General features: G+C 37.8%; 1 protein-coding gene across 2 annotated transcripts in view; it reads right to left on the reverse strand.

The window, feature by feature from the left end:
• Nucleotides 1-22,979, reverse strand: part of Sugct (succinyl-CoA:glutarate-CoA transferase) — a 604,197-nt gene that overhangs the window by 453,203 nt on the left and 128,015 nt on the right. For both annotated transcript variants that reach the window (XM_042695071.1, XM_042695070.1), the window contains one exon: nucleotides 22,590-22,685. In XM_042695071.1, coding sequence (XP_042551005.1) covers nucleotides 22,590-22,685 — 96 coding nt within the window. The remainder of the gene's footprint in view (nucleotides 1-22,589; nucleotides 22,686-22,979) is intronic.

A 22,979-nucleotide genomic window follows, 5' to 3' on the forward strand; every position in this document is an offset into this window, starting at 1 on the left:
TTACTCATGTAACTGTAACCACTCTGTATAGCATCTTAACAATAAATTTTTTTAAATCTAAAAAAAAAAGAAATGCAAATCAAAACAACATTGAGATCCCAGTTAGAATGACTATAATCAAAAAACCTAATAACACCAGAAAATGGGAAGTGGTGCAATAGCTCAAGTGGTAGAGTGCTCGCCTTGAGCTGAAGAGCTCAGGGACAGCAACCAACAAAAGAAAAAAAATAATACATATTGGAAGGGGTAGTAAATATAGGGGAAGGGAGAGAAATCAGGAGAAAACAAGGGTGGGAGTAACACCTTTTGAAAAGAAATGTGCTCATTACCTTACTTATATAATTGTAACCCCTCTGTAAATCACCTTTACAATAAAAATAAACTTCAAAAAATAAATATAAAAAAAAATCTAATAACATCAGATGCTGGAAGGGATGTGGTCAAAAGGGAATGCTACTTCACTGTTGGTGGGAGTACAAACTTGTTCAACCACTCTGGAAAGCAGTATGGAGGTCCTCAAAAGACTACACATCAAGCAGCCCTATGACCCAGAAATCCCACTTCTGGGCATTTACCCAAATGATCACAAACAAGGCCACATTAAAGCTACCAGCACAACTATGTTTATCACAGCATTATTCACCATAGCTGCGACGGAACCAACCCAGATGCCTCTCAGTAGATGAATGCATCAAGACAATGTGATATATATATATATATATATATGTATGTATATATATATATATATATATGTATGTATGCATGTATATACGCAATGGAATTCTATGCTTCCATCAAAAAGAATGATACCACCCCATTTCTAAAGAAATGGAAAAGACTTGGAAAAATCATAGTAACTTAAGTAAGCCAGACCCAAAGAAACATAGGTCCCATGATTTCCTTTATTTACAATAATTAGTATATGTCTAGGATAATCTTATCAGATGAGCAGAAAAGCTCAAAAGCTATTTACATATGACCATATAAGATGATGCTAAGCAAAATGAACTCCAAGACATGGACACAAGAGGTTTTTCTTTGTTGTTGTTTTTTAATGTACTATGTGATTTCTTTTCTTTTGTATGTTCTTCCCCTAATGGTATATCCTCTGTTGTTACTGTGTTTGATTTAGGTACCCTAGTTTATTTGAATTAGGGAGTGGAAGGGGAACAACAGAATGGTGAGACAGAGGACAAGGGGGAATCAATGCAACAGCGATATACACATGACAATGATCTGTACAACTTGGAAATTATCTGTATAACTTGGGAGTGGAAGGATAGGGGAAGGGAAAGTAGGAGAAAGTTGAGGGAAGGGGTAACAAGGTTGACAAGAAATGTACTCATTACCTTACTTATGTCACTGAAAACCCCTCTGTACATCACCTTGATGATGTTATATTTAATCTAGTGAAATTTGCTTATATTCACATGAGCACTTGCATAATATCCTCAGTTTTGCCTCTTGACCTGCAAAGCTTATATTATTCATTATTTGGCTCTGCGAAAAAATGTCTGCCAATCTCTGCTCAAGAGAGTGGTAGTAAAATCAAACATCTTCCCATCTCTAAGGAACATGAGCTGATTATATTTCTTTAAAATAGAAGATATTATAAAAAAAGAAAAACTTATCATAGATTAGGATTGATATAAAGTCTAAATATAACCTTGTCTAAAAGGCACTAATATATGGCCAGGGATCACATAAAATCAGCACAGATCTATCATTCATAGTTTTCCAACTCTTGTTCTAAAAGACTTCTAGTTGCATTAGAAAAAATTAAATCATCCGGAAGACAGGGTCAGTAGTAAAAGTTGTTAATGAATACCAAACAATAGAAGGTCAAGATTGGGCTGGATATTAAGGACCTTAGAAATATCAAGACAAAATAAACATAGTTAAAAAATAACACTAACAAATACAAATGAGGCACTCTTGGGAAACATGTCTCTAGCTAGCATTTAAATTTATAATCTCAGCTGGCGCCAGTGGCTCACATCTGTAGCTACTCAGGAGGCTGAGATCTGAGGATCAAGGTTCAAAGCCAGCCTGGGCAGATAAGTCCATGTGACTCTTATCTCCAATTAACCACCAGAAAACCAGAAGTGGTGCTGTGGCTCAAGTAGTAGAGCACTAGCCTTGAGCTGAAGAGCTGAGGGACAGCGCCCAGGCCCAGAGTTCAAGCCCCACAACCAACAAAAATAACAAAAATTTATAATCTCTCAAGTTTTAGGGAAGTAAGAAAGAAGTATATATTTGTATGGATGGAACTTCACAAGAGTAACTCTGATGATGAAAATTCCAAGTTTAAAAATAGGTAATTTGCCTCTTGCTGAGATTTTATTTCACTTATATACTCCTAGTTCTCCTGACAAAAGAAAAGGCTCTAAGTATATTGTAAGCCTCCTTTCTTCTCAGTTATTCTGCTGATTTACAAACTACAGAAAGCTTAGTTTTCAATTAGAGCTGATAATTAGAGCTGTTCAACAGTTAAATCATTCCCCTGTTAGAAATAATTTCCAATATAGAGATATATTTCTCTATAGAGATAGATAGACAGACAGACAGACAGACAACAGACAGACAGACAGACAGACAGATGGATAGATAGATAGATGGAAGGAGAGAGATATCTCTATAGAGATATATATATCTATATTTATCTATTTATATACACATATGTATGTGTATATTATACATATTTTATACTTTTTATTATACATATATACATATATTTTCAGCCCTGTGCATATATATGTATATGCACACATATATGTATATATACATATGTGTATATGTATGTATATATACATATGCATATTAATACTAAGAACCAGCTTTGAATTGAAAGTTTGAGTTAACCTTTGATCTGTATACATAGATACATAGACAAACAGATAGACAGATGTGAGTGAAGAAATGAGACTTGTTTCTTATATTTTAATAAAGGAGGATGTAACAATGCTCGATAGGAAGTGGACTCATAACCTTGCTCATATAACTGTAACCCCTCTCTGTACAGTATCTTTACAATAAAAATATATATTAAAAAAACAGAACATTCATATATACTTTAAAGACTCCTTTCAGACATAGGTAATACTATGTAAAGAAAATTTTGATATTTTGATTTGACACTTTAAGTCAAGTTGTAATTTATTTTGTTATTTTCATACTTTCTAGTGTGATTTATTCATTTATGGACTATTGTATGTGTATAAAGCAATAAGATAAATGTGCATTAAAATTCTACAACATTCGAAAGAAAGAAAGAAAGGAAGGAAGGAAGGAAGGAAGAAATAACTTTCAAGCTAAGCTAGTAACTCATACCTGTAATCTTAGCTACATGGAAAGATTAAAGTGAGAGGATCATGGTTCAAAGCCCCTCCAGGCAGAAATATGGATGTAATGGTATGTTCCTGTCATCCCAGCCATAAAGGGAAGCCTAAATTAGGAGGATAGTTGCCCAGGCCTGCCTGGGCATGAAACAAAACCTTATCTCAAAAATCACCAGTGCAAAAACATGGCCTAGAAATGTGACTATTGTACCCCTCATAAAGAAATGGAGAGACCTGGAAAAAAATTATATTAAGTGAAGTAAGCCAGAGCCAAAGAAACACAGACCTCATGGTCTCCTTCATTTGTAGTAACTAGAATGTACCTGTAAATCTGCAAGTAAATACACTGAATGATTAAAATAAATAAATAAATATATATGCACACACTGGTACATGATAAATTATATAGGATTCTAGACATTCACATACTGAGGCCAAAGGAGGATATTCAAAGGAGTGGTTGACAAAGGTCAATAGCTATGCACAGATGATAAAATAAAATAATATTCTATGAAATGAACTCCAAAAAAAGGAAACAAAAGACATTCTTTAGTTGCCAATAATGCTGTCTTTGTTTTCTTTTCCTTTTGTCTGGTTTGTTAGTTTATATTTGGGAGTATAGGGGAGGGCACATAAAAGGTGGAACAAGATGAACAAATACAACATTAGTAGTCAGTAGACACCTGTGGAAAATGGGCTGGATATCTTATGGATGGGAGAAGGGAGGGGAAAACCAGGGAAGAGCAAAGGAAGGGGTTCAAAACAAATGTACTCATTACTCATTATCTGATTCATGTAACTATAACTCCTCCGTATATCAACTCTACAATAACAATAAATAAAAAGATTAAAAAAGAAAAAAAAGAAGAGTGCCTGCCTACCAATTACAAGGGTTCAAACACCAGAACTACGGAAAAAAGGGGAGAGACATTGAATGAGTATCTGGCACCAAAATTCTCTGAAGTTCTTGTATAGTTCCTGTACCAAGTAAAAGACTGAAGGACTTTTTTCTCTCCAGAGATTTTAACTTCATGTCTTTTGAAGAAAAGGGGTTCCAGAAGTTTCAGCAATTTACTTATCTCCAGCATGCCAATGAGTTTAAACATCCTGTTCCCTTGCCACTGTTTGGTGCTTTTGAGGTTACACACTCAGTGCAAGCCCTGGTCTGTGGTGCTAGACATTCATGTGCTTTTGAGGACTGAGTTCAGATTTGAAGCCAGGTCCTTCTAATACTCCATTGTTCTTTTTGGCCTATGACCATCAGAACCAAAAGGAGTGCTTTTGTTTCCAGTGTACCTTTGTCTTCAGAACTTGGTAATACTGTGTTGGTTTACACAGAAGGATGAATCAATGATAGCTCAAAGGTCTTTCTTGACTGCCGAATGAAACCCAGTTCCTGACTGATTCACAACCCAAAAGTTTTCAAGTTTAGAGTGGTTTCTATAATCCCAGCTACTGAGAAGGCTAAGATCTGAAGATCATGGTTCAAAGCCAGCTGGAGGAGCAAGTTCCATGAGACTCTTATCTCCAATGAACTACTCAGAAAAAGCCAGAAGTGGTTCTGTGGCTCAAGTAGTAAAGTGCTAACCTTAGCAAAAAGGAGCAGAGGGGCAGCACCAAGGCCCAAAGTTCCAGCCCCAGAACTGGCAAAAAAAAAAAAAAAAAAAAACCTCAGAGTGTAGTTGCTCTTCCAAATTATCTACAAAGGTGTTTAAAAAGGACCAGCAGAAGACTGGAAAGCCAACCTTGGCAGGAAAGTCCATGAGACTCTTATCTCCAATTAACCACTAAAAGGCAGAACTGTAGCTCAAGTGGCTGAGCACTAGCCTTGAGCAAAAAAACTCAGGTTGTGAGTTGAAGCCCAGGACTGGCACCATAAAGGGCGGGGGGGGGGGGGGGGGGGGGGGGGGGGGGGGGGCGTGGAGGTGTCTGCACAGATCCATAGGAGCTCTCCCTGCTGTAAGCCAATACTCCTACTTTGTGTTTCCTCTGTTAATACCTATGTGTGACAAAAAAACATTCCTCCTGATACCATGGTTACACAATCAGAATTGCTTTATTGTGAAACTTTTTAACTGACTCTAGGGAAGTCTAAGCAAATTATGTTTGCTTGTTATCCCTGGTGCTTATTTTCCCCTTTCTGCATAGCTCAAGTATATCTTAGGAAACAGGAGACTTTTCTTCATTCATTACACTAGGTCGTCAATGATGCTACAACTTTGGGGGTTCACCAGTCAACAGATGATAGGACATTCTTAAAAGGTTTCAGTAGCAAGGGAGCAGGAGTAGGACTCATTAACAATGAAGAGTGACTACAGTAACTGATTTCCCTTAGCAGTCTGTTCATTCTCCTGAGTTTCTTCTGATCCCTATAATAGATGTCATAAAGTTTCAGCAATTTACTTACATCCAGAATGCCAATGAGGCAGAACATCCTGTTCCCTTGCCACTATTTGATCTAATACTACATATCTCACCTCTTTGCTTCAAAAGGCATGATGACAGTGGAGATTTCTGCGTTTTAACAAAGACCAAAGCAAAGAATTCATAGTCTCCCGATTTCCTTTCTTCCCGTGAGCACCCTGATCATCAAGCAGTGCCATTGATTCTCCAGTTGACCTTCTGCCTTTCATGGATAAAAAAGCTTTTATTTCTGGATTGCAATCCTTTTGTGCTGTTTCTTGGATTCCTTTACAGCTAGGTTGGCTTCTTATTTACACCTGACCTGTCACACTTGGAGATCTTCCCCACTCTCACTTGAACAATCTTTCACCTACTTTTGCCCCGACTTTTGCTTCTTTTACTTTTCAAAATGGATGCAAAACTTTCTCTATGAGCTCCTAATCTTTGGTAGGTGACATATTTTCCTCCCCTTCCATTAATGTATTTAACACTTTTTCAGACTTCCTATAAGTTACAGGCTTTAAAAAAATCACTTCCAATTTTAATTTAATGCACACATTGATTTGATCAGGGTTCCATTCTCTAAAACTGAGTAATAATGTAATCGGATTTGTTTTCTTTCTTGGGTTCTTTTTTATACCAATCTCTGCCTAGTCTTAGACTCAAGCCCTCATAATTCTATTCCTTAATTCTAAAACTTCTTGCCTAATGAAGAGACATTTATGAGAGAGATTCCTTTACTCTTGGAATATGATCTACTATTGAGACTAATGTCCTATATTCTTAACACAATTAGACTATCCTTCCCCCATTGGTCTTTGGTAGGTGATCTTAAGAAGGGCCAATGAGGACTGGGAAGGTGGCTCAGTGGTAGAGCGCTTGCCTTGCATGCCTAAGGCCCTGGGTTCGATTCCTCAGCACCATATAAGCAAAAAGAAAAAAGCCAGAAGTGGTGCTGTGGCTCAAGTGGTAGAGCACTAGCCTTGAGCTGAAGAGCTAAGGGACAGCACCCAGGCCCAGAGTTCAGGCCCCATGACCAGACCCAAAAAAAAAAAAAAAAAAAAGAAGGGCCAATGAATAGATTCCAGGAAGGCTGAAAGGCTCCTGAAATCATAGGCAAAATTATCTATAAACAAATATATATACAGACATACATACACATAGACTATAGTATGAGCATTTTTCTGAGAAAAGATTCGATAGTTCACATCACTTTCTCAAATAAATTATGACTTTTTAAAAAAGCTTAGGAGCCCTTTGTCCATCCTGTCACTGAATAAAATATTATTGCTTACTAAGTATGAATCTCTCATGCCCAGAAGATCTATTTTGCCCAGCATTATTTTGTATGTTCTTGTTTGCTGCTTTTAATATACTTATCTGTTTTTATCATTTCTCTATATACAATATTATAAGCCTAGCATTTCCTCCATCCTTAACGTTTCCATTGATTTCTAACTTTGGAGAAACAGTTTTCACTAGTTTTTTTTTTTTTTTTTGGGGGGGGGGGGGGTTCGGTTGTGGGACCAGAAGTCTGGGATTGGGCGCTGTCCTTCAGCTCTTCAGCTCAAGGCTAGCGCTCTACCACTTGAGCCACAGCGCCACTTCCGGCTTTTTTCTTTTTGCTTGTGGGGTGCTGAGGAATCGAACCTAGGGCCTCAGGCATGCAAGGCAAGCGCTCTACCACTGAGCCACCTTCACAGACCAGTTTTTACTAGTTTCTAGTTGGATATTTTTGTTGTTTTCATTCTGCCAAGCCTATGAAAGGAAGATAAAATGACAATTCTTACTTATTGCTCTTTTTTATAATTCTAAAGTTTATACCATCAATATTCATATAAATACCTGGGATTCTGCTTTTTTATAAAATGGTCAACTGTCTATATAGACCGATTACTTTGACATTCACAACATGTTATCTTCATACAACACCGACCCCCTCTCTTTCCACTCCTTCCACAGACTACCACATAACCCCAGCAAGGCCTGTGTCAAGTCAGGTCTCATGCTTCCTCTGCACTTAGCAACTTTCTCCTAATTTTTAGGTTAAATCCTCAATTGCCGCTTAACAGATTCAATACACACAGAGCTCAATTTTCTGGCCCCCACATTAACACAACACCTCAATGCACCATTATATTTGCTGAACAAACCTCAGATTCTTCAGCAATCTACACAGTAACACCATTATAAGTTTTGTTCCCTACCCCCTGGCTTCTTTGAACTAGGACTGAACTTAACTAATTTGACTCCTACAAGAGGAACAAGAATGACATAGTAGAGAGAAAAAAAGGAACAACACATACCCCTCTAACTGTTTTATGAGTGTTTTTTAAGCAATTAACAAAAAATATATATTAACATAAAGACTAAAAATTCCAATGTATACTCTGTGACAAGAAACATGAGTTTGTTTTTTAAAACACATAATGTTCATAATTTTTTTTTTGGTTGTTCGTGGGCTTGAACTCTGGTCTTGGGCACTGTCCCTGCGCTCTTCAGTTCAAGGCGAGAGCTCTACCGCTTGAGCCACAGAGCCACTTCCGGTTTTCTAGTGGTTTATTGGAGATATGAGTCTCACAGACTTTCCTGCCCAGGCTGGTTTTGAACCGAAATCCTCAGATCTCAGCCTCCTGAGTAGCTCGGATTACAGGCGTGAGCCACTGGCACCAGCTGTTCATAATTTTTTAATAATTTATATTCCCTTCTATTTGAGACAGCACCATACAGAGGTGGTATTACATTGGTATCTCTAGTATTCATCTTCAAGAGGATATTACTCAATAAAAGCACAGTTCTGCTTATGGCAAAATGCAAAGACCCTAACTAAGATGTCTTCAGGATGATAGCTGTCTTCAGAATTCTTTACAGTATCTTTCTGAGCCTGGACAGCTGCAAACCAAGCATTGTTAAAATGACTGCAAAGTGTGAGCATTATAGTTATTGAAAGCCTAGAAAAATAATAAGTATCATCCCACTGCAGTAAAAAACAATAAAGTCCAGGCAATCTGGAATTTCTGTTCTCCAAATAAAAAAAGTCAGTGTGTTTCTCTTTAGAAACAATGATTAAATTGGTGATTAAGATCCTGAGTGCCAGTCTATGATACATCTATACTGACAGGAATAACAGTGCTAACATTTCTATGTGTTAAGTCACCACGAATAACATGGGGGGGGGGGGGGATTTCATTGAGAATTCCAAGGTAGGTTGTAAGAACATCTCTCCTCACTGTTGTCCCTACTCCTCCATGATCTTACCTGTCTGTACCCTTTGACTCACTTCTCCCTCTGGGACACATTTGCCAGGCAGAGAACATGCAAGTCCTCTTCATGACTTGAATAAGAATGAGAGCTCTTATTACAGCTGGTCTGCTGTGTACAACAGCTGAAAAACAGAGTTCACAGAGTTTCCTGGATGGGTACAGAAATTGGCCATATCAGCTATAGACAGCTGAGTGTGCTAAACCAAGTGCCAGACTCTGTACCACCTATGTTCTATGTACTGTCTTGCTGAGGTGATATCATGACTCTTGATGCAGTCAGTGTCATCCTTAGTATTTATTGAAGAATCTCAATGGAATGAAGGACCTCTGATTCCAAAGTAAATCCATATACCTTCTCAGGCCATGTCTGTAGCCTGAGCAGCAACAGTTACAAAGGAAAGAGGAAAAAAAACCAACAATAAAATGAGCATCATGGAAAACTATGCCACAAGAAGAAGTATAGACTGTGGCTGTGATTAGGAAGGCACATATTTCTTGTGGTTGAATTCTATTTGAATAAAGCTGAATTTTATCTAAAAAAAAAATTCTGAAACAGAAAGTAGAGGTGTGGCTTAAGTGGTACAGTGACAACCTTGAGAGGGGAAAACAGCCAAGCAAGAACATGGAGCCTTGAGTTCAAACCCCAGTACTGCACAAAAGAAAACATGACGAAACAAAACCTCCTGCAATAATACAGTAATTGAACCTTACTGTCAGAGATTATTTTCTATGAAAAGCTATTTTCCCTGATGAGTATTTTAGCCTCTGTTTTTGCTTTTTCTGTGACAATTCAATCAGGAATGAATAACTTATTAAAGTTCCCCACCCCCTATAATTTATACACTTCCTTAAAAAAAGGAAACTGAATTTTATGCGAATGGCCAATAGACACATGTAGAAATGCTCAACTTCTCTAGCCATATAACAAATGCAAATCAAAACAACATTGAGATTCCACCTCACCCCAGTTAGAATGGCTCTAGAATCAAGAAATCTAATAACAACAGATGCCAGAGGGGATGTCGCCAAAGGGAACCCTACTGCATTGTTGGTGGGAAAGTAAACTTGTTCAACCACTTTGGAAAGCAGTATGGAGGTTCCTCAAAAGACTCCACATAGAGCTGCCCTATGACCCAGCAATCCCACTTTGGGGCATTTACCCAAATTATCACAAACAAGACCATACTAAAGCTACCAGCAAAACTATGTTCATGGCAGCATTATTTACCATAGCTAAGATATGGAACCAACCCAGATGCCCCTCAGTAGATGAATGGATCAAGAAAATGTGGTGTATTTATATAATGGAATTCTATACCTCCATCAGAAAGAATGGCATCACCCCATTTGTTAGGAAATGGAAAGACTTGGGAAAAAAATTATATTAAGTGAAGTAAGCCAGGCCCAAAGAAACATAGGTCCCATGGTTTCCCTTATTTGCAATAACTAGTATAAGTCTAGGAGAAGCAGAAAAGGTCAAAAGCTATGTACATATGACCATATAAGACGATGTTAAGTGAAATGAACCCCAAGATAGGGACACAAGTGGTTTTATCTTCCTTGCTGTTGTTTTTAACATACTTAAAATGTACTATGTGGGGATTTTGTTCTTTTGTATGTTCTTCCTTCATGGTATAACCCCTGTTTTCACAGTATTTGATTCCAGTGCCCTGCATCTTGTATATACATTTTTCTAATTTGGGGAGGGGAAGGGAAATAACAAAATGCTGAAATAAGGATACAGGTTTACCCATTGTAACAATGAGATGTACAAGACACTATGTTGAAAGTGAACTTTACAACTTGGAGGGGAGGGAGGAGTTGGGGAGGTGGGGAGGGAAGAGTTGGTAGAGGAAAAACAAAGGAGGAGGTAACAATGTTAGATAGGAAATTTACTAATTACCCTACTCAAGTAACTGTAACCCCTCTGTACAGTATTTTTATAATAAAAAACATAAAAATAAATAAATAATACAGTTTTTCAAATGAAAAAAAATTGAGATTCTACCTCACCCCAATTAGAATGGCTATAATCAAGAAATCTAGTAACAACAGATGCTGGAGGGGATGTGGACAGAAGGGAACCTCACTGCATTGTTGGTGGGAGTGTAAACTTGTTCAACCACTCTGGAAAGCAGTATGGAGGCTCCTCAAAAGACTCCACATGGAGCTCCCCTATGACCCAGCAATCCCACTTTTGGGCATTTACCCAAACAATCATAAACAAGGCCACACTAAAGCTAGCAGCACAACTATGTTTATCACAGCATTATTCACCATAGCTAAGATATGAAACCACCCTAGATGCCCCTCAGTAGATGAATGGATCAAGAAAATGTAGTATATATACACAATGGAATTCTATGCCTCCATCAGAAAGAATGACATCACCCCATTTGTTTGGAAATGGAAAGACTTGGAAAAAGTTATATTGAGTGAAGTAAGCTAGGCCCAAAGAAACATAGGTCCCATGGTTTCCCTTATTTGCAATAACTAGTATATGTCTTAGACAAGCAAAACAGTTAGATAAGTTGATGTTAGGTGAAATGAACCCCAAGATAAGTATTCAAATGTTTTTTCTTTCTTGCGATTATTTCCAACATATTTATAAGATGATTTCTTTGTTGCTTTGTATGTCCCTCCCCCACGGTATAACCCCTGCTTTCACTGTATTTGATATTGGTATAATTTGGGGAGGGGAAGGGAAAAAAACAAATTGTTTAAATAGAAATACAGGTGGACCCATTGCAACAATGAGATATACAAGACATTATGTGGAAAATCTAACTTTACAACTTTGTTGGGGGTGGGGGCATGTGATGGGAAGGGATGGGAAGGAGAAAGGAGGAGGCAACAATGCTTGATAAGAAATGTACTCGTGGGGCTGGGAAGGTGGCTCAGTGGTACAGCACTTGCCTTGCATGCCTGAGGCCCTGGGTTCGATTCCTCAGCACCACATAAGCAAAAAGAAGCCGGAAGTGGCACTGTGGCTCAAGTGGTAGAGCACTAGCCTTGAGCTGAAGAGCTGAGGGAAGCGCCCAGGCCCAGAGTTTAGACCCCACAACCGGACCCAAAGAAAAAGAAAAAAAGAAATATACTCATTATCTTGCCCATATAATTGTAACTCCTCTGTACGGTATTCTCACAATAAAAAATGAAAATAAAAAAAGAAATGTACTCATTACCTTGCCCATATAATTGTAACCCCTCTGTACGGTATTTTTACAATAAAATTTTAAAAAAGAAGATGTGGTATATATATATACACAATGGAATTCTATGCCTCCATCAGAAAGAATGACACTTGGAAAAAATTATATTAAGTGAAGTAAGCCAGGCCCAAAGAAACATAGGTCCCATGGTTTCCCTTATTTGCAATAACTAGTATATGTCTAGGACAAGCAGAAAAGGTCAAAAGCTATGTACATATGACCAGATAACCTGATGCTAAGGGAAATGAACCCCAAGATAAGGACACAGAGATTTTATCTTTCTTGCTGTTAATTTTAATGTATTTAATGTGATTTTTTTTTGTTTCCTTTGTATGTTCTTTCCCCACGGTACAACCCTTGTTGTCACTGTATTTGATACCAGTGTCCTGCATCTTAGATACACATTTTTCTAATTTGGGGAGGGGAACGAGAATAACAAAATGCTGAAATAAGGATAAAGGATGACCCATTGTAACAACGAGATGTACAAGACACTATGTTGAAAACAAAAAAGAACTTTACAACTTTGCAGGAGGGCAGGGGGAGGGAGGAGTTGGGGAGGTAGGGAGGAAAGGGATGGTAAGGGAAAAGCAAAAGAGAGGGTAACAATGCTAGATAGGAAATGGACTCATTACATTTTTCTTGTAATTGTAATCCCTCCATACAGTATCTTTACAATAAAAAATATATTTTAAAAAAGAAAACTGAATTTTAGTAAAATGCTGTAAAATGAATTCTGTTCCTAGTTATCATGTCATAATAAATAACACTAGGAAAAGGTTTCTTTAGCTTATAAGAAAATACCCCAGTTGCAATAATTATTTTGAGCAAAAGAAAATGATGTGTAAGCGAAAATTATATTGTTTTCACATCAATAAGAATATGTTTCATGACTGAAATCAGGCAAACTGAACACTTTTAATTCATTTAGCAATATATTCTATGATTCAAATAGCCCTTCCAACATCCAGAAGAGGAAAAACATTCATATACACATCACACATATTCTCTCTCTCTTCCCCCCCCCCTCTCTCACACACACACACACACACACACACACACACACACACACACACCTGCTACTTTATGACTTGCTTTTACCCTAGTTAACTGAAACAGGTGAAAAACCACATCAGACTCAAAGGGAACAGAGTTGTGCAAAAGGCTGATTTATTTTTCAAGACCTAACTTTTCTCAAGCTGGGCATCCAGCAAAAACTTAGATCTTCTAAAGCACAGTCTTTAACCTTTTCACCCCCTCTTTTCTAATATTCAGACCTACCCAGTGGTTAACAGGCCCTTTCCTGGAGGCCTTTTCCTTCTCTGGAAATATATCATCTGCTTAGGGATATTAGTTTACCTGTAAATGTCTTTAAATTCATCTTCACGACTGAAACTAACTCCCTACAAGATTACATTTGAGACAATTTGGTTTTTTTCTAAGAAGACTCTGTCTTCTTTACAAAACTACCCTGAGACAGCCCAATAGCTTAGCACTTCCTCCAGCAATTAGAGGTTGATACTAATTTCAGGATACAACCTTGCTTCCTTTCTGCTCTCTGATAATTTCTACAGAGATGAAACCTGCACATTCCCTCTGCGATGCCGTGCTGGGAAGCCTGGGGTGCCGTTCTCTCATTGAGGGAGTCAGAGCGTCAGCAGACTCGCCTGTGTGGAGGTTACATAATGATACACTAACTCATGCAACAGGGGCTTGAAGGAGGGACAGGGAATAGGCAAGAGTGCTAATTCAACAAAATGAAAATCATTTCCAGGAACCTCTACAAGCACTTTGGATGGAAGAGAAAGGTAATTTTACCTTAAATAACTAATGTGGGATTTGGTAGCCCTAAGGGTAGGGTGGAAATCATCTAAGAATGTGATCACATCCAGGGATTCTAACAAGTCCTGACTGGAGAAAAAAAAAAAAAAAAAAAAATCACATTCCGTTACCAGGTTACAAGAGTGCCATCTAGTGGATTCACATTGGAATGACAAAACAGGGATTCAAATGCGTTAGAGCAAGTCTAACATGACAAAAAAATCACCTTGGAACCTTGTTAAACTACACATTCAGTTCAGAAAACAAGACAGAATCACATTTCAGGCACTGCCACTGCTCCAAGTTCATGGACCAATCAGAGGGGCCTGGAACTAAAGCATTTACACCTGCCTTACCCTCAGAAGAGAACAGGGAAAGGACATCTAAAAATTTCCAGGTTAAAAAAAAAAAAAATGGTCAGATAAACTAGGTACAGTGGCTCATGTCTGTAATTCTAGCTACTTGGAAAGCTGCGACAAGAAAGATCACAGTGTGAAGCCAACCTGGACCAAAAGTTTGCAAGACTCCATCTCAGGTGTGGTTCATAGGCCTGTTACCTCAGCTAGGTGGGAAATGTAAAATAGTAATATTATGGTCCAGACATAATCCTGGGCAAAAGGCAAGCTATCTGAAAAATAATCAATGCAAAAATAAGATGAGGAGATTCACTTTCCCAGAAAGTGTGAAGTTCTGAATTCAAACTACAGCAACAAAAACAGTCAAAGTGATGTTCTTTTTCTTAAGTTCTTATTTTCCTAGCCCCACTGTGCATTCATTCCTATCTGAGGAATCCCAGATGTCCCATCTCCAGTCTGAGCAGGGCCCATGCAGGAGTATTCTTTTCCTAAATGCAAGGAGCACATGTAAAAAAGAAAAGAATACGGTCATATTTACCCATACTTTTATAATTTGTTCAACTTTCCAACACAGATTCACCTCAGCACCTAACATCTTTTGGGTTTACTTTCATTTCCTTCTCTTTCATTTTATTTGCCTCATCATGAATGATACTTCTTTGTAGGTATTGGGGGTCTTATACATGGTAGACAAGCCCTCTACCACCGAGCTACATCCAACTACACCCAGAGTACAACTGAATTATAATAGTAAATTGTCCTCATACAGAACTGTTTTTCTCCTCCAGGGAATTGGTAACTGAGCAACAACTATCGAGATACATAATTTGTGCTAAGCACAATTACTCAGTATGTCAATATGATTTTGAGTTGGATACCCCTAAGAGCAAAATAGGATGTATAACTACATTTAAACACAAGAGGTATTAGAACCTAGGCCTTTGTGATTTATTTGAGCCAGCCTTGACCTCCACACAAAGCCACCATACTAGCCTATTAGCTGTGAGTTCCATAGTGGAGCCCTGTTAGGTCACAAAACAAATTCTCCTGCCTGTCTCTTTTCTCTGCTACAGCAGAACCTTTGATTTGGTTCTAGGTCCACGGTTCTAGAGTCCAAAAGGTGGAGAAAGCAGAGAAATTGGTCTTTCTGCTCCAAAACATACACAAGCATATTCAAAACCTACTTTGTAGTCCAGTAGCATTCTTTAGCACAAGTCATTGTTCTAAGGCAAGAACAGAAAAGGTTCTCATTGAAAGAGGTTTGGACTATCTGGAGATGGGCCTGATTGAAAGGGAGTTGGTAGATGTGCCTACCTGGTTCATCTGTAGTGTGCATCTCCATAAGTAATGTACTGTAAGTACTGTTTCTCGCATCTAAAATACTCTTTCCCACTCAAATTTCTCCCCTAGCCTACAAACCTCACAGAAATGCCACTTGAAGACCATAAACCATGGGTTTCATAATAACCAACAGGACCCCCCATATTCCTATACTGGCATTGTTCTCATTGAATTCACAGACAGACATAGAGCTGATTCTCTGTAACTTGACTTAATTATAATTCTAATGTATTTTTAACATATGCAATCAAAAGAGTCATACATCCTGATTTCCTGAAGGGAATTTGCTCTTAAGTCATAATTAAGGATCCTTGTGATGTGTAAACAACAGAATTGTTTATAACTCTTCAATTGCTCTTGGCAGTTCTCAAGGGGGTTTTACATAGAGGAAAATGTCACATAGTTCTTCCTCAAGAGGAGGATGAAGATAGAGAGAAAAACTAAACACTCAGCACTGTATCATCTGTCTATGCATTGTGGTAGGCTCAAATCCCCCACTTTCTTTAGGATCTCAGTTATACCACTTACTGGTGACCTTGCAAAACTTAGCTCAACAGTTTCCTCATGTGAAAGTGAGAGTAGCAGCAAAAGCTATTTCAAGGTTTGTTGCCAGGGCTCAGTTGATAAAGTATTTAATAACTGGCATTAGTGTTATCTCTGATGGTTATCATGATTATAATTAGCATATTACTAAGATTAATAATTAACATTCTAATTTATCTATCAATTTGTGTGTATGTTGAAAATGGAAGCAAAACAGATAAAAATCCTACAGAGATGCTGAGCTTAAGACTTACACACATTGTCTTTCATCATCTTTCCTTCTTTACCACTCAGTGAAATGAAAATGAGAGATTGCAGCTGTCAAGTGCAGGCAAATAATGATTTTCAAAAATCAAAAGATTTTGAATAGGCATACATGCATTTGTTGTCTAAGCAATCCCCATTACATTTCCTAATTTTTCTCAAGACTAGGAATTTTGTTTTAAAGAATGTCAAACTTTTTCTAAAGAGAAGCCCCCAAGGGAGCAGTTGGCATATCTGCCCTAAATTTATCAGCCTCTTAGACTGTCTAATGACCTAATTTCTAAGAATTGTGAAGTCCTTGCTACTTGGATTCAAAGTAACCAAGACTTATTTCACAAAGGACTTCATTTTGTCTTAGCCAGAATTGCAAATTTATAAGAATCCAGGTACCCACAAGCTTTGGAGCAAATGTACAAAAGATGTCTGTCAAACACCTTTAGGACATAAAAGGTAGGGGGATTTTCAAATTATTCATGCTTAAATTTACCAGGAATTCCACTTTTTAATATTATAAATTGTCAGTGTTTGTTATTTAAGTTTGCAGAAACTTCTGAAGCGCAATCTAATGCATTTTCTATCACCTGGCTCTTTAGCTCCCACTAAAGGGTTTTGGGTGTTATTGTTTTGTATAAATAAACATTAGCAAAGTTCATCTAGTTGGTACACATTGAGTAGTACACATCTATAATTCTAGATATTCAGGAGGCTTAGATAAGGGAATTAGGTTCAAAGCCAGGTGAGTGGACAAATCTAAGTAACCAGCAAAAATAATAATGGAAGTGGAAGTATGGCTCATGTGATACAGTGTCAGCCTTAAATGAAAAGGTCCAACAAGAATGGAAGGCCCTTAGTTAAAATCCCAGTACTAAAGAGGAAATAAAAAGTTCACTTCACTGCTAATAAGAATAAGCATAAAAAATAAGTTTTAAGTATAAAGAACAGATTTTTACCACAATTTCTTGGCTCTCAACAAAGAAAGTCTGTATGCTTTGCAGAGATTAGATCCCACCTTTTGGGCCTCTGAGAGATTACTCCTGAAAATCATTTTTCCTATATTTCATTTTGTGAGTTATGACTTTAAGCTGAATTTCAATGAACTATTTTAAATAGTTCAGTAAACCTTTAATAACTCTACATGATTTCCAAACAATATTTCTTTTAATAATGCTACATTTGGGCAATCACTAAACCCTACAATTTCAGAGAAAGATCGATAAGGTTTTTAAAACAAAAATACCTCCACATGTTGCCCTCTTTCTTCTTTTAAGAACAAGAGTGAAACTAAAATTTTCATTACATTTAAGAAAGAACTTCAGCCATGTTTCCTTAGTTACTCTATCCTTGAGCTTCCATGGACATTCTCAATGGCACTGTTTCTTACTTACAAAGCTACAAAAATTAGGTTCAGCTTCAGACATCTCTCAGATGCCTGGAGAGCCTAAAACATTTAGCACTACTATCTTACTTAACTCCTCGAAGCCTGTCTTCCTCCAAAGTTCATACCCTGTCAGCTACTCAAACCCTCAAGTCAAGGACTTAAAATCAAGGACTCATTTCTTTCTCAATGGAGCTTTACTAACTAAAAGTTTAATCAAGAAATTGTTTACTTGATTCATTAAGAAACATATAAGAGCAACGAATTAAAACTTCAATTGAGGGAAAATGAACCTGTTCCATAGCTCAGACTTCAAATATACTTTCATTTCTAGGTCACTTATGATTCTTGTAACTTCTAGAATTATAACAGAGATCATTTGCCAAAGAGATAATGGAAATGGAAACAGATTAGAAGAATTGCTCTATCTGCTAAAGAAATGGAGATTATACATTACTCTGTATCAAGGAGTGAAAAGAACTTCTAGTTTTGATGTAGTAGATAGATTAAAGCCATCATTCTAATTTAAGCTAGGACATAAGAGAGTTGCTTAACATCCCTAGATCATCTTGTGCGTAGGAGGAGTGTCATTGTATTGTAGTCCCTTTCATCTATTTAAAAGGAAAAATGTGTGTGTGTTTGTGTGTGTAGAGATATATAAATTTGTCATAGATATATGGATAAGTATAGATCCACCACAGTTACACAGTATTATATGTTCAAAGGGAAATACATGATTATTGCCACTACATTTAGCAATGCATCTATCAAAGTCAATACACAACAAAATCATATATCTGTTTGAATTTCACCTTCACACTTCAGTAAGAACCTCAGTATGATTTGAGGGGGGGGGGAGGGGTAATGTATCTGTGTCTGTGTATCTGTGTGCCGGCCTTAAGGCTTTAACTCAGGGCCTGGGCACTGTCCCTTAGCTTTTTTGCTCAAGGCTAGCACTCTACCACTTGAGCCACAGATCCACTTCTGGCTTCTGGGTGGTTAATTGAGGATTAGAGTCTCACAGACTTTCCTGACTGGGCCCACCTCAGAACTCTGTCCTCAGGTTTCAGCCTCCTGTGTGGCTAGGATTACAGGCATAAACCAGTGGCACTTGGCTCAGGGTGACTTTTCATGTGAGTAAATCACATTCAAAGAGATAAATGTGAATTGTTTAAATTTTGACTGTTAAAAGAAGCCTTTCACAGTGATTTACAGGGGAAAAAAAGTTCTCAGTGTTACCTAATCTGCCATGAGTTGATGTTTTCACAGGAATGATAACCAAGTATTGCACCTCCACAAATTTGGAATTTACTGACTGAACCTTTATAGTTAATTCTGCCAAATGTCCAGAAATAACAAAGCACAGTCTTCTGCCCTACTGCTTAGTTGAATACAAACAAATTAAGCAAAGAATATATAATTTTATTTAATCATCCAAGTAGTAGTTTCCTTTAATCTATTGGCCTAGAAGTCGTTTTAGAAGGAAAGCTTTGAAGAGATCACCATATGAGTTATCAGATTGTTTTAAGGAAAATTTCTCTTTGAAGGCTCCTCTTTTGAAAGGCTGGGAAGAACACAAAATGAACCACTCCACAATCCCACTCCTCTCAAACTCCTGAGTCTTGGTCTGCTGTTAAACTTTTACCTGTAAGGCACATATAAGCTACCCAGCAAATCCTAGTCAAACCTCTTTGGAAAGCCAGGTGCCAGTGAATGAAGGCTATAATCCTAGCTAATCAGGAGGCTGAGACCTGATGATTGCAGCTCAAAGCCAGCCCAGGGAGGAACAGCCAGTGAGACTTTTTTAATTTAAATTTTATTGTAAAGGTGATGTGCAGAGGGGTTACAGTTACATAAGCAAGGTAATGAGTACATTTCTTCTTTATCCGTGTTACCTACCCCTTCAATGAGACGCCAATTAGCCACCAGGAAAAGCTGGAAGTCAATCTGTGGCTCAAGTAGTAGAGCACCATCCTTGAGAGAAAGTGAAGGGCAGCACCTAGGCCCTGAGTCCAGGCCCCAGTACCAGCAAAGAAAGAAAGAAAGAAATATCCCTTTAAAGAAGCTTTTGTGATTTCAAAGGACTGAAGGCAGGGAGGAAGAGAAGGGAGGAGGGAAGAGAAGGGGAGAACGAACGAAAAAGAAAAAGATAGGAAGAGGGAAGGGAAGAAGGAAGGGAGGAAGGAAGGGAGGAAGGAAGGAAGGAAGGTAGGAAGGAAGGAAGGAAGGGAGGGAGAAAGGCAGAGAGAGAGGGAAGGAGGGTAAAAAGGAAAGAAAGAAAAATGTTGGCAGTCAAATAATAGAGGAGAGCCACACCAACAATCTGAGCAGTTAAGAATAAAGATAACTACTTTTCATAAATCTACATTCCAAGTTATACAAACTTCAAGACAGGTTTTAACAAGTAAGGAAAGTGAGCTGGGTACATTAACTCCTGAGATGATCAGGGTCTTCCATTATAGCTCAGCTCAAAACTTACATTGAAATTATATGCAAAGTTATAATTATACAAAACTGAATTATAATTATCTTGGCATTCACCCTTGAAAATAGTCCCCAAATCTATTTAAAAATTGAAAACAGACCAGGATATCTAGCTTATCTAGGACCCATCTTGCTATGCTAGCTTCATTCAGGTTAAATTTGCATTTATTTTTAAACATTATGCTGAACCAGTTCTCTACCAAGAGGAAACAAATTAAGTCTGGGCTCTTGACAAAGAACCCTGATAGATCTTTTATTTCCTATAGATAATGAAGCTTCAATCAACTAAGATCAAATAAGCATAGAATCTATTTAATATGACTCAGTTCAACCAAGAGAAAGACATTTTTGTATCATTTACCTTCCAAAATAAAAGTTAAAGATTCTTTACTTTCTTTTTACAAATGAGATTGTATACAAGATAACAGAATTTTGGCATGGATGCCCACAAGAGATAGCTGAGGTCTTCAGAAGCTTTTTAAAAAGACATTCTAGCTGGTAGCTCACACCTGTAATCCTAGCTACTCATGAGGCTAAGATCTGCTGATAGCAGTATGAAACCACCCCAGGCAGACAAATCCAAAATGCTCTTAATTGCCAATTAATCACTAAGAAGCCAGAAGTGGAGCTGTGGCTCAAGTGGTAGAACACCACTTTGAGCAACAAAAGTTGCTTTGAACACCAGCCTTAAGCAACAAAAGTTAAGGGACAGTACCCAGGCACTAAGTTCAAGCCCGCATACCAACACACACACACACACACACACACACATACACACACACACACCACTCTAGTTAAGTCCCAACACACACACACACACACACACACACACACACACACACACACACACACACCACTCTAGCTAAGTCCCAGGGGCTCACATCTATAATTCTAGCTATTCAAGAAGCTGAGATCTGGAGGATCACAGTTGGAAACCATCCTGACCAGAGAAGTCTAAGAGACCCCCATCTCCAAAATAACCAGAAAAATGCCAGGCTAGAGGCATGGACCAAGCTTAGAAAGAGTGGATATCTTTTTTTAATGGTACTCTGGGTTAAACTTAGGTCCTCATGCTTGCTAGGCAGGTGCTTTGCCTTTCCAGCCACAAAGGTGTTTTTTTAAGTTATTTTGGAGAAGACTGTCCTGGACCATGATCCTCCTATTCATGCTTCCCACAGAGCTCTAATGATAGACATGCATCACTATGCCCTGCTATTGGTTGAAATGAAAGCTTTACTATGTTTCTGGCTGTCTTGAAGCAGTATCTTTTCCCTGGAGTAGCTAGTATTTCAGATGTGAGACATCACTTCAGCTGGATTTTTTAAATAGTAAAGAAAGTAGCTTTGTACTTCTTTAAACTTAAAAGGATGCGTAATAGTGCTGAGAGGTTTCCTGGCAAATGGGAAACACTGACATCTATGATTGCCATCAAGAGCAGTAGCATTAAAATTACAAGTAACATTTACTCCTTCATTCCACAGATAGCTCAAGGGTAGCAGGAAGAGGTCGAACGATGTAAAAGACAAGTCTGCTCTTGAGCTTATATAGTACAGTGTGCAAGATAAGGCCAATAAGTTAATAAATATAATATGATGTGAATGGTCTAAGCAAAGGTAAGGGCTTTGGAAGTAGTTGAGTGCTTGTTTTTATTTTGCAAAGATCATAGTTTCTTCACATATTCATTCACACTAGCCAAAGTCCAGAATTTTGAAGGGTAAGTTTAAACATTTAATAAAGAACAGCAGCAACTGAACCATCTGTTTTGCTCCAAAAAGATCTGTCACACACAAATTTTCCTTTCACTCCAACCCTGTGAGAATATTATTGTCAGATGGAGAAGGTAGCATTCGTTTTATAACTGACATGGTAACAAATCATGCTTTCTAAAGTGGCTACAGTCCCTGCCTCTTTGGGGCAAAAAAAAAAAAAAAAAAAAAAAATCACATGAGTCCAAAAGTCACTCACTTTCAGCAAGTTCCTTTGATCCATTTGAGCATCCTGTTTCTAATCTTCTTCTGATGAAGAAATGTGCAAAACACAGAATTTAAAGAGAACAACAGAACCTTGTTTTAACCAGACAGAGATACATTACAGAATGCCCTGGAGGGTTTTTGAAGAAATCCATTTCCCAAACTCAAATGGTACAAAACTGCAGATACTAGCAACTCAAGACAAAATTTTATTCTTACCTGGTAAGGGACAATACTGCCGTGAGCTGTACCCCAGCGTTTGGCTTCCTTTTGGCCAATAAGATAATTAGCAGCTATCTGGGTCAAACATGCCACCTACCAGAAAGAAAAGAACAAAAGTTTAAAAAGAGAGAGAGAAACAGTTTAGTTATACTCATAAACAAAATATTATCATATGAAAGTGATTTTACTTTATGTCATTGTAAAAGAAAAATAAACTATCCAAACAGATTTTTTATTATTATCTTTTAGGAATTATACAAAGGAGTTGCCATTTAACAAAGCACTTTACAAATCTAACATATTTTGATCAATGTCACCTCTTTCAACATTCTCACCCATGCCTTCCCTACCCATCCCTACCCTACCCACCACCACCCTTCCCTCAGT

This window comes from Dipodomys spectabilis, unplaced genomic scaffold, assembly GCF_019054845.1.
Source record: "Dipodomys spectabilis isolate Male_0828 unplaced genomic scaffold, ASM1905484v1 ptg000178l, whole genome shotgun sequence".
In the NCBI taxonomy this organism is placed as follows: domain Eukaryota; kingdom Metazoa; phylum Chordata; class Mammalia; order Rodentia; family Heteromyidae; genus Dipodomys; species Dipodomys spectabilis.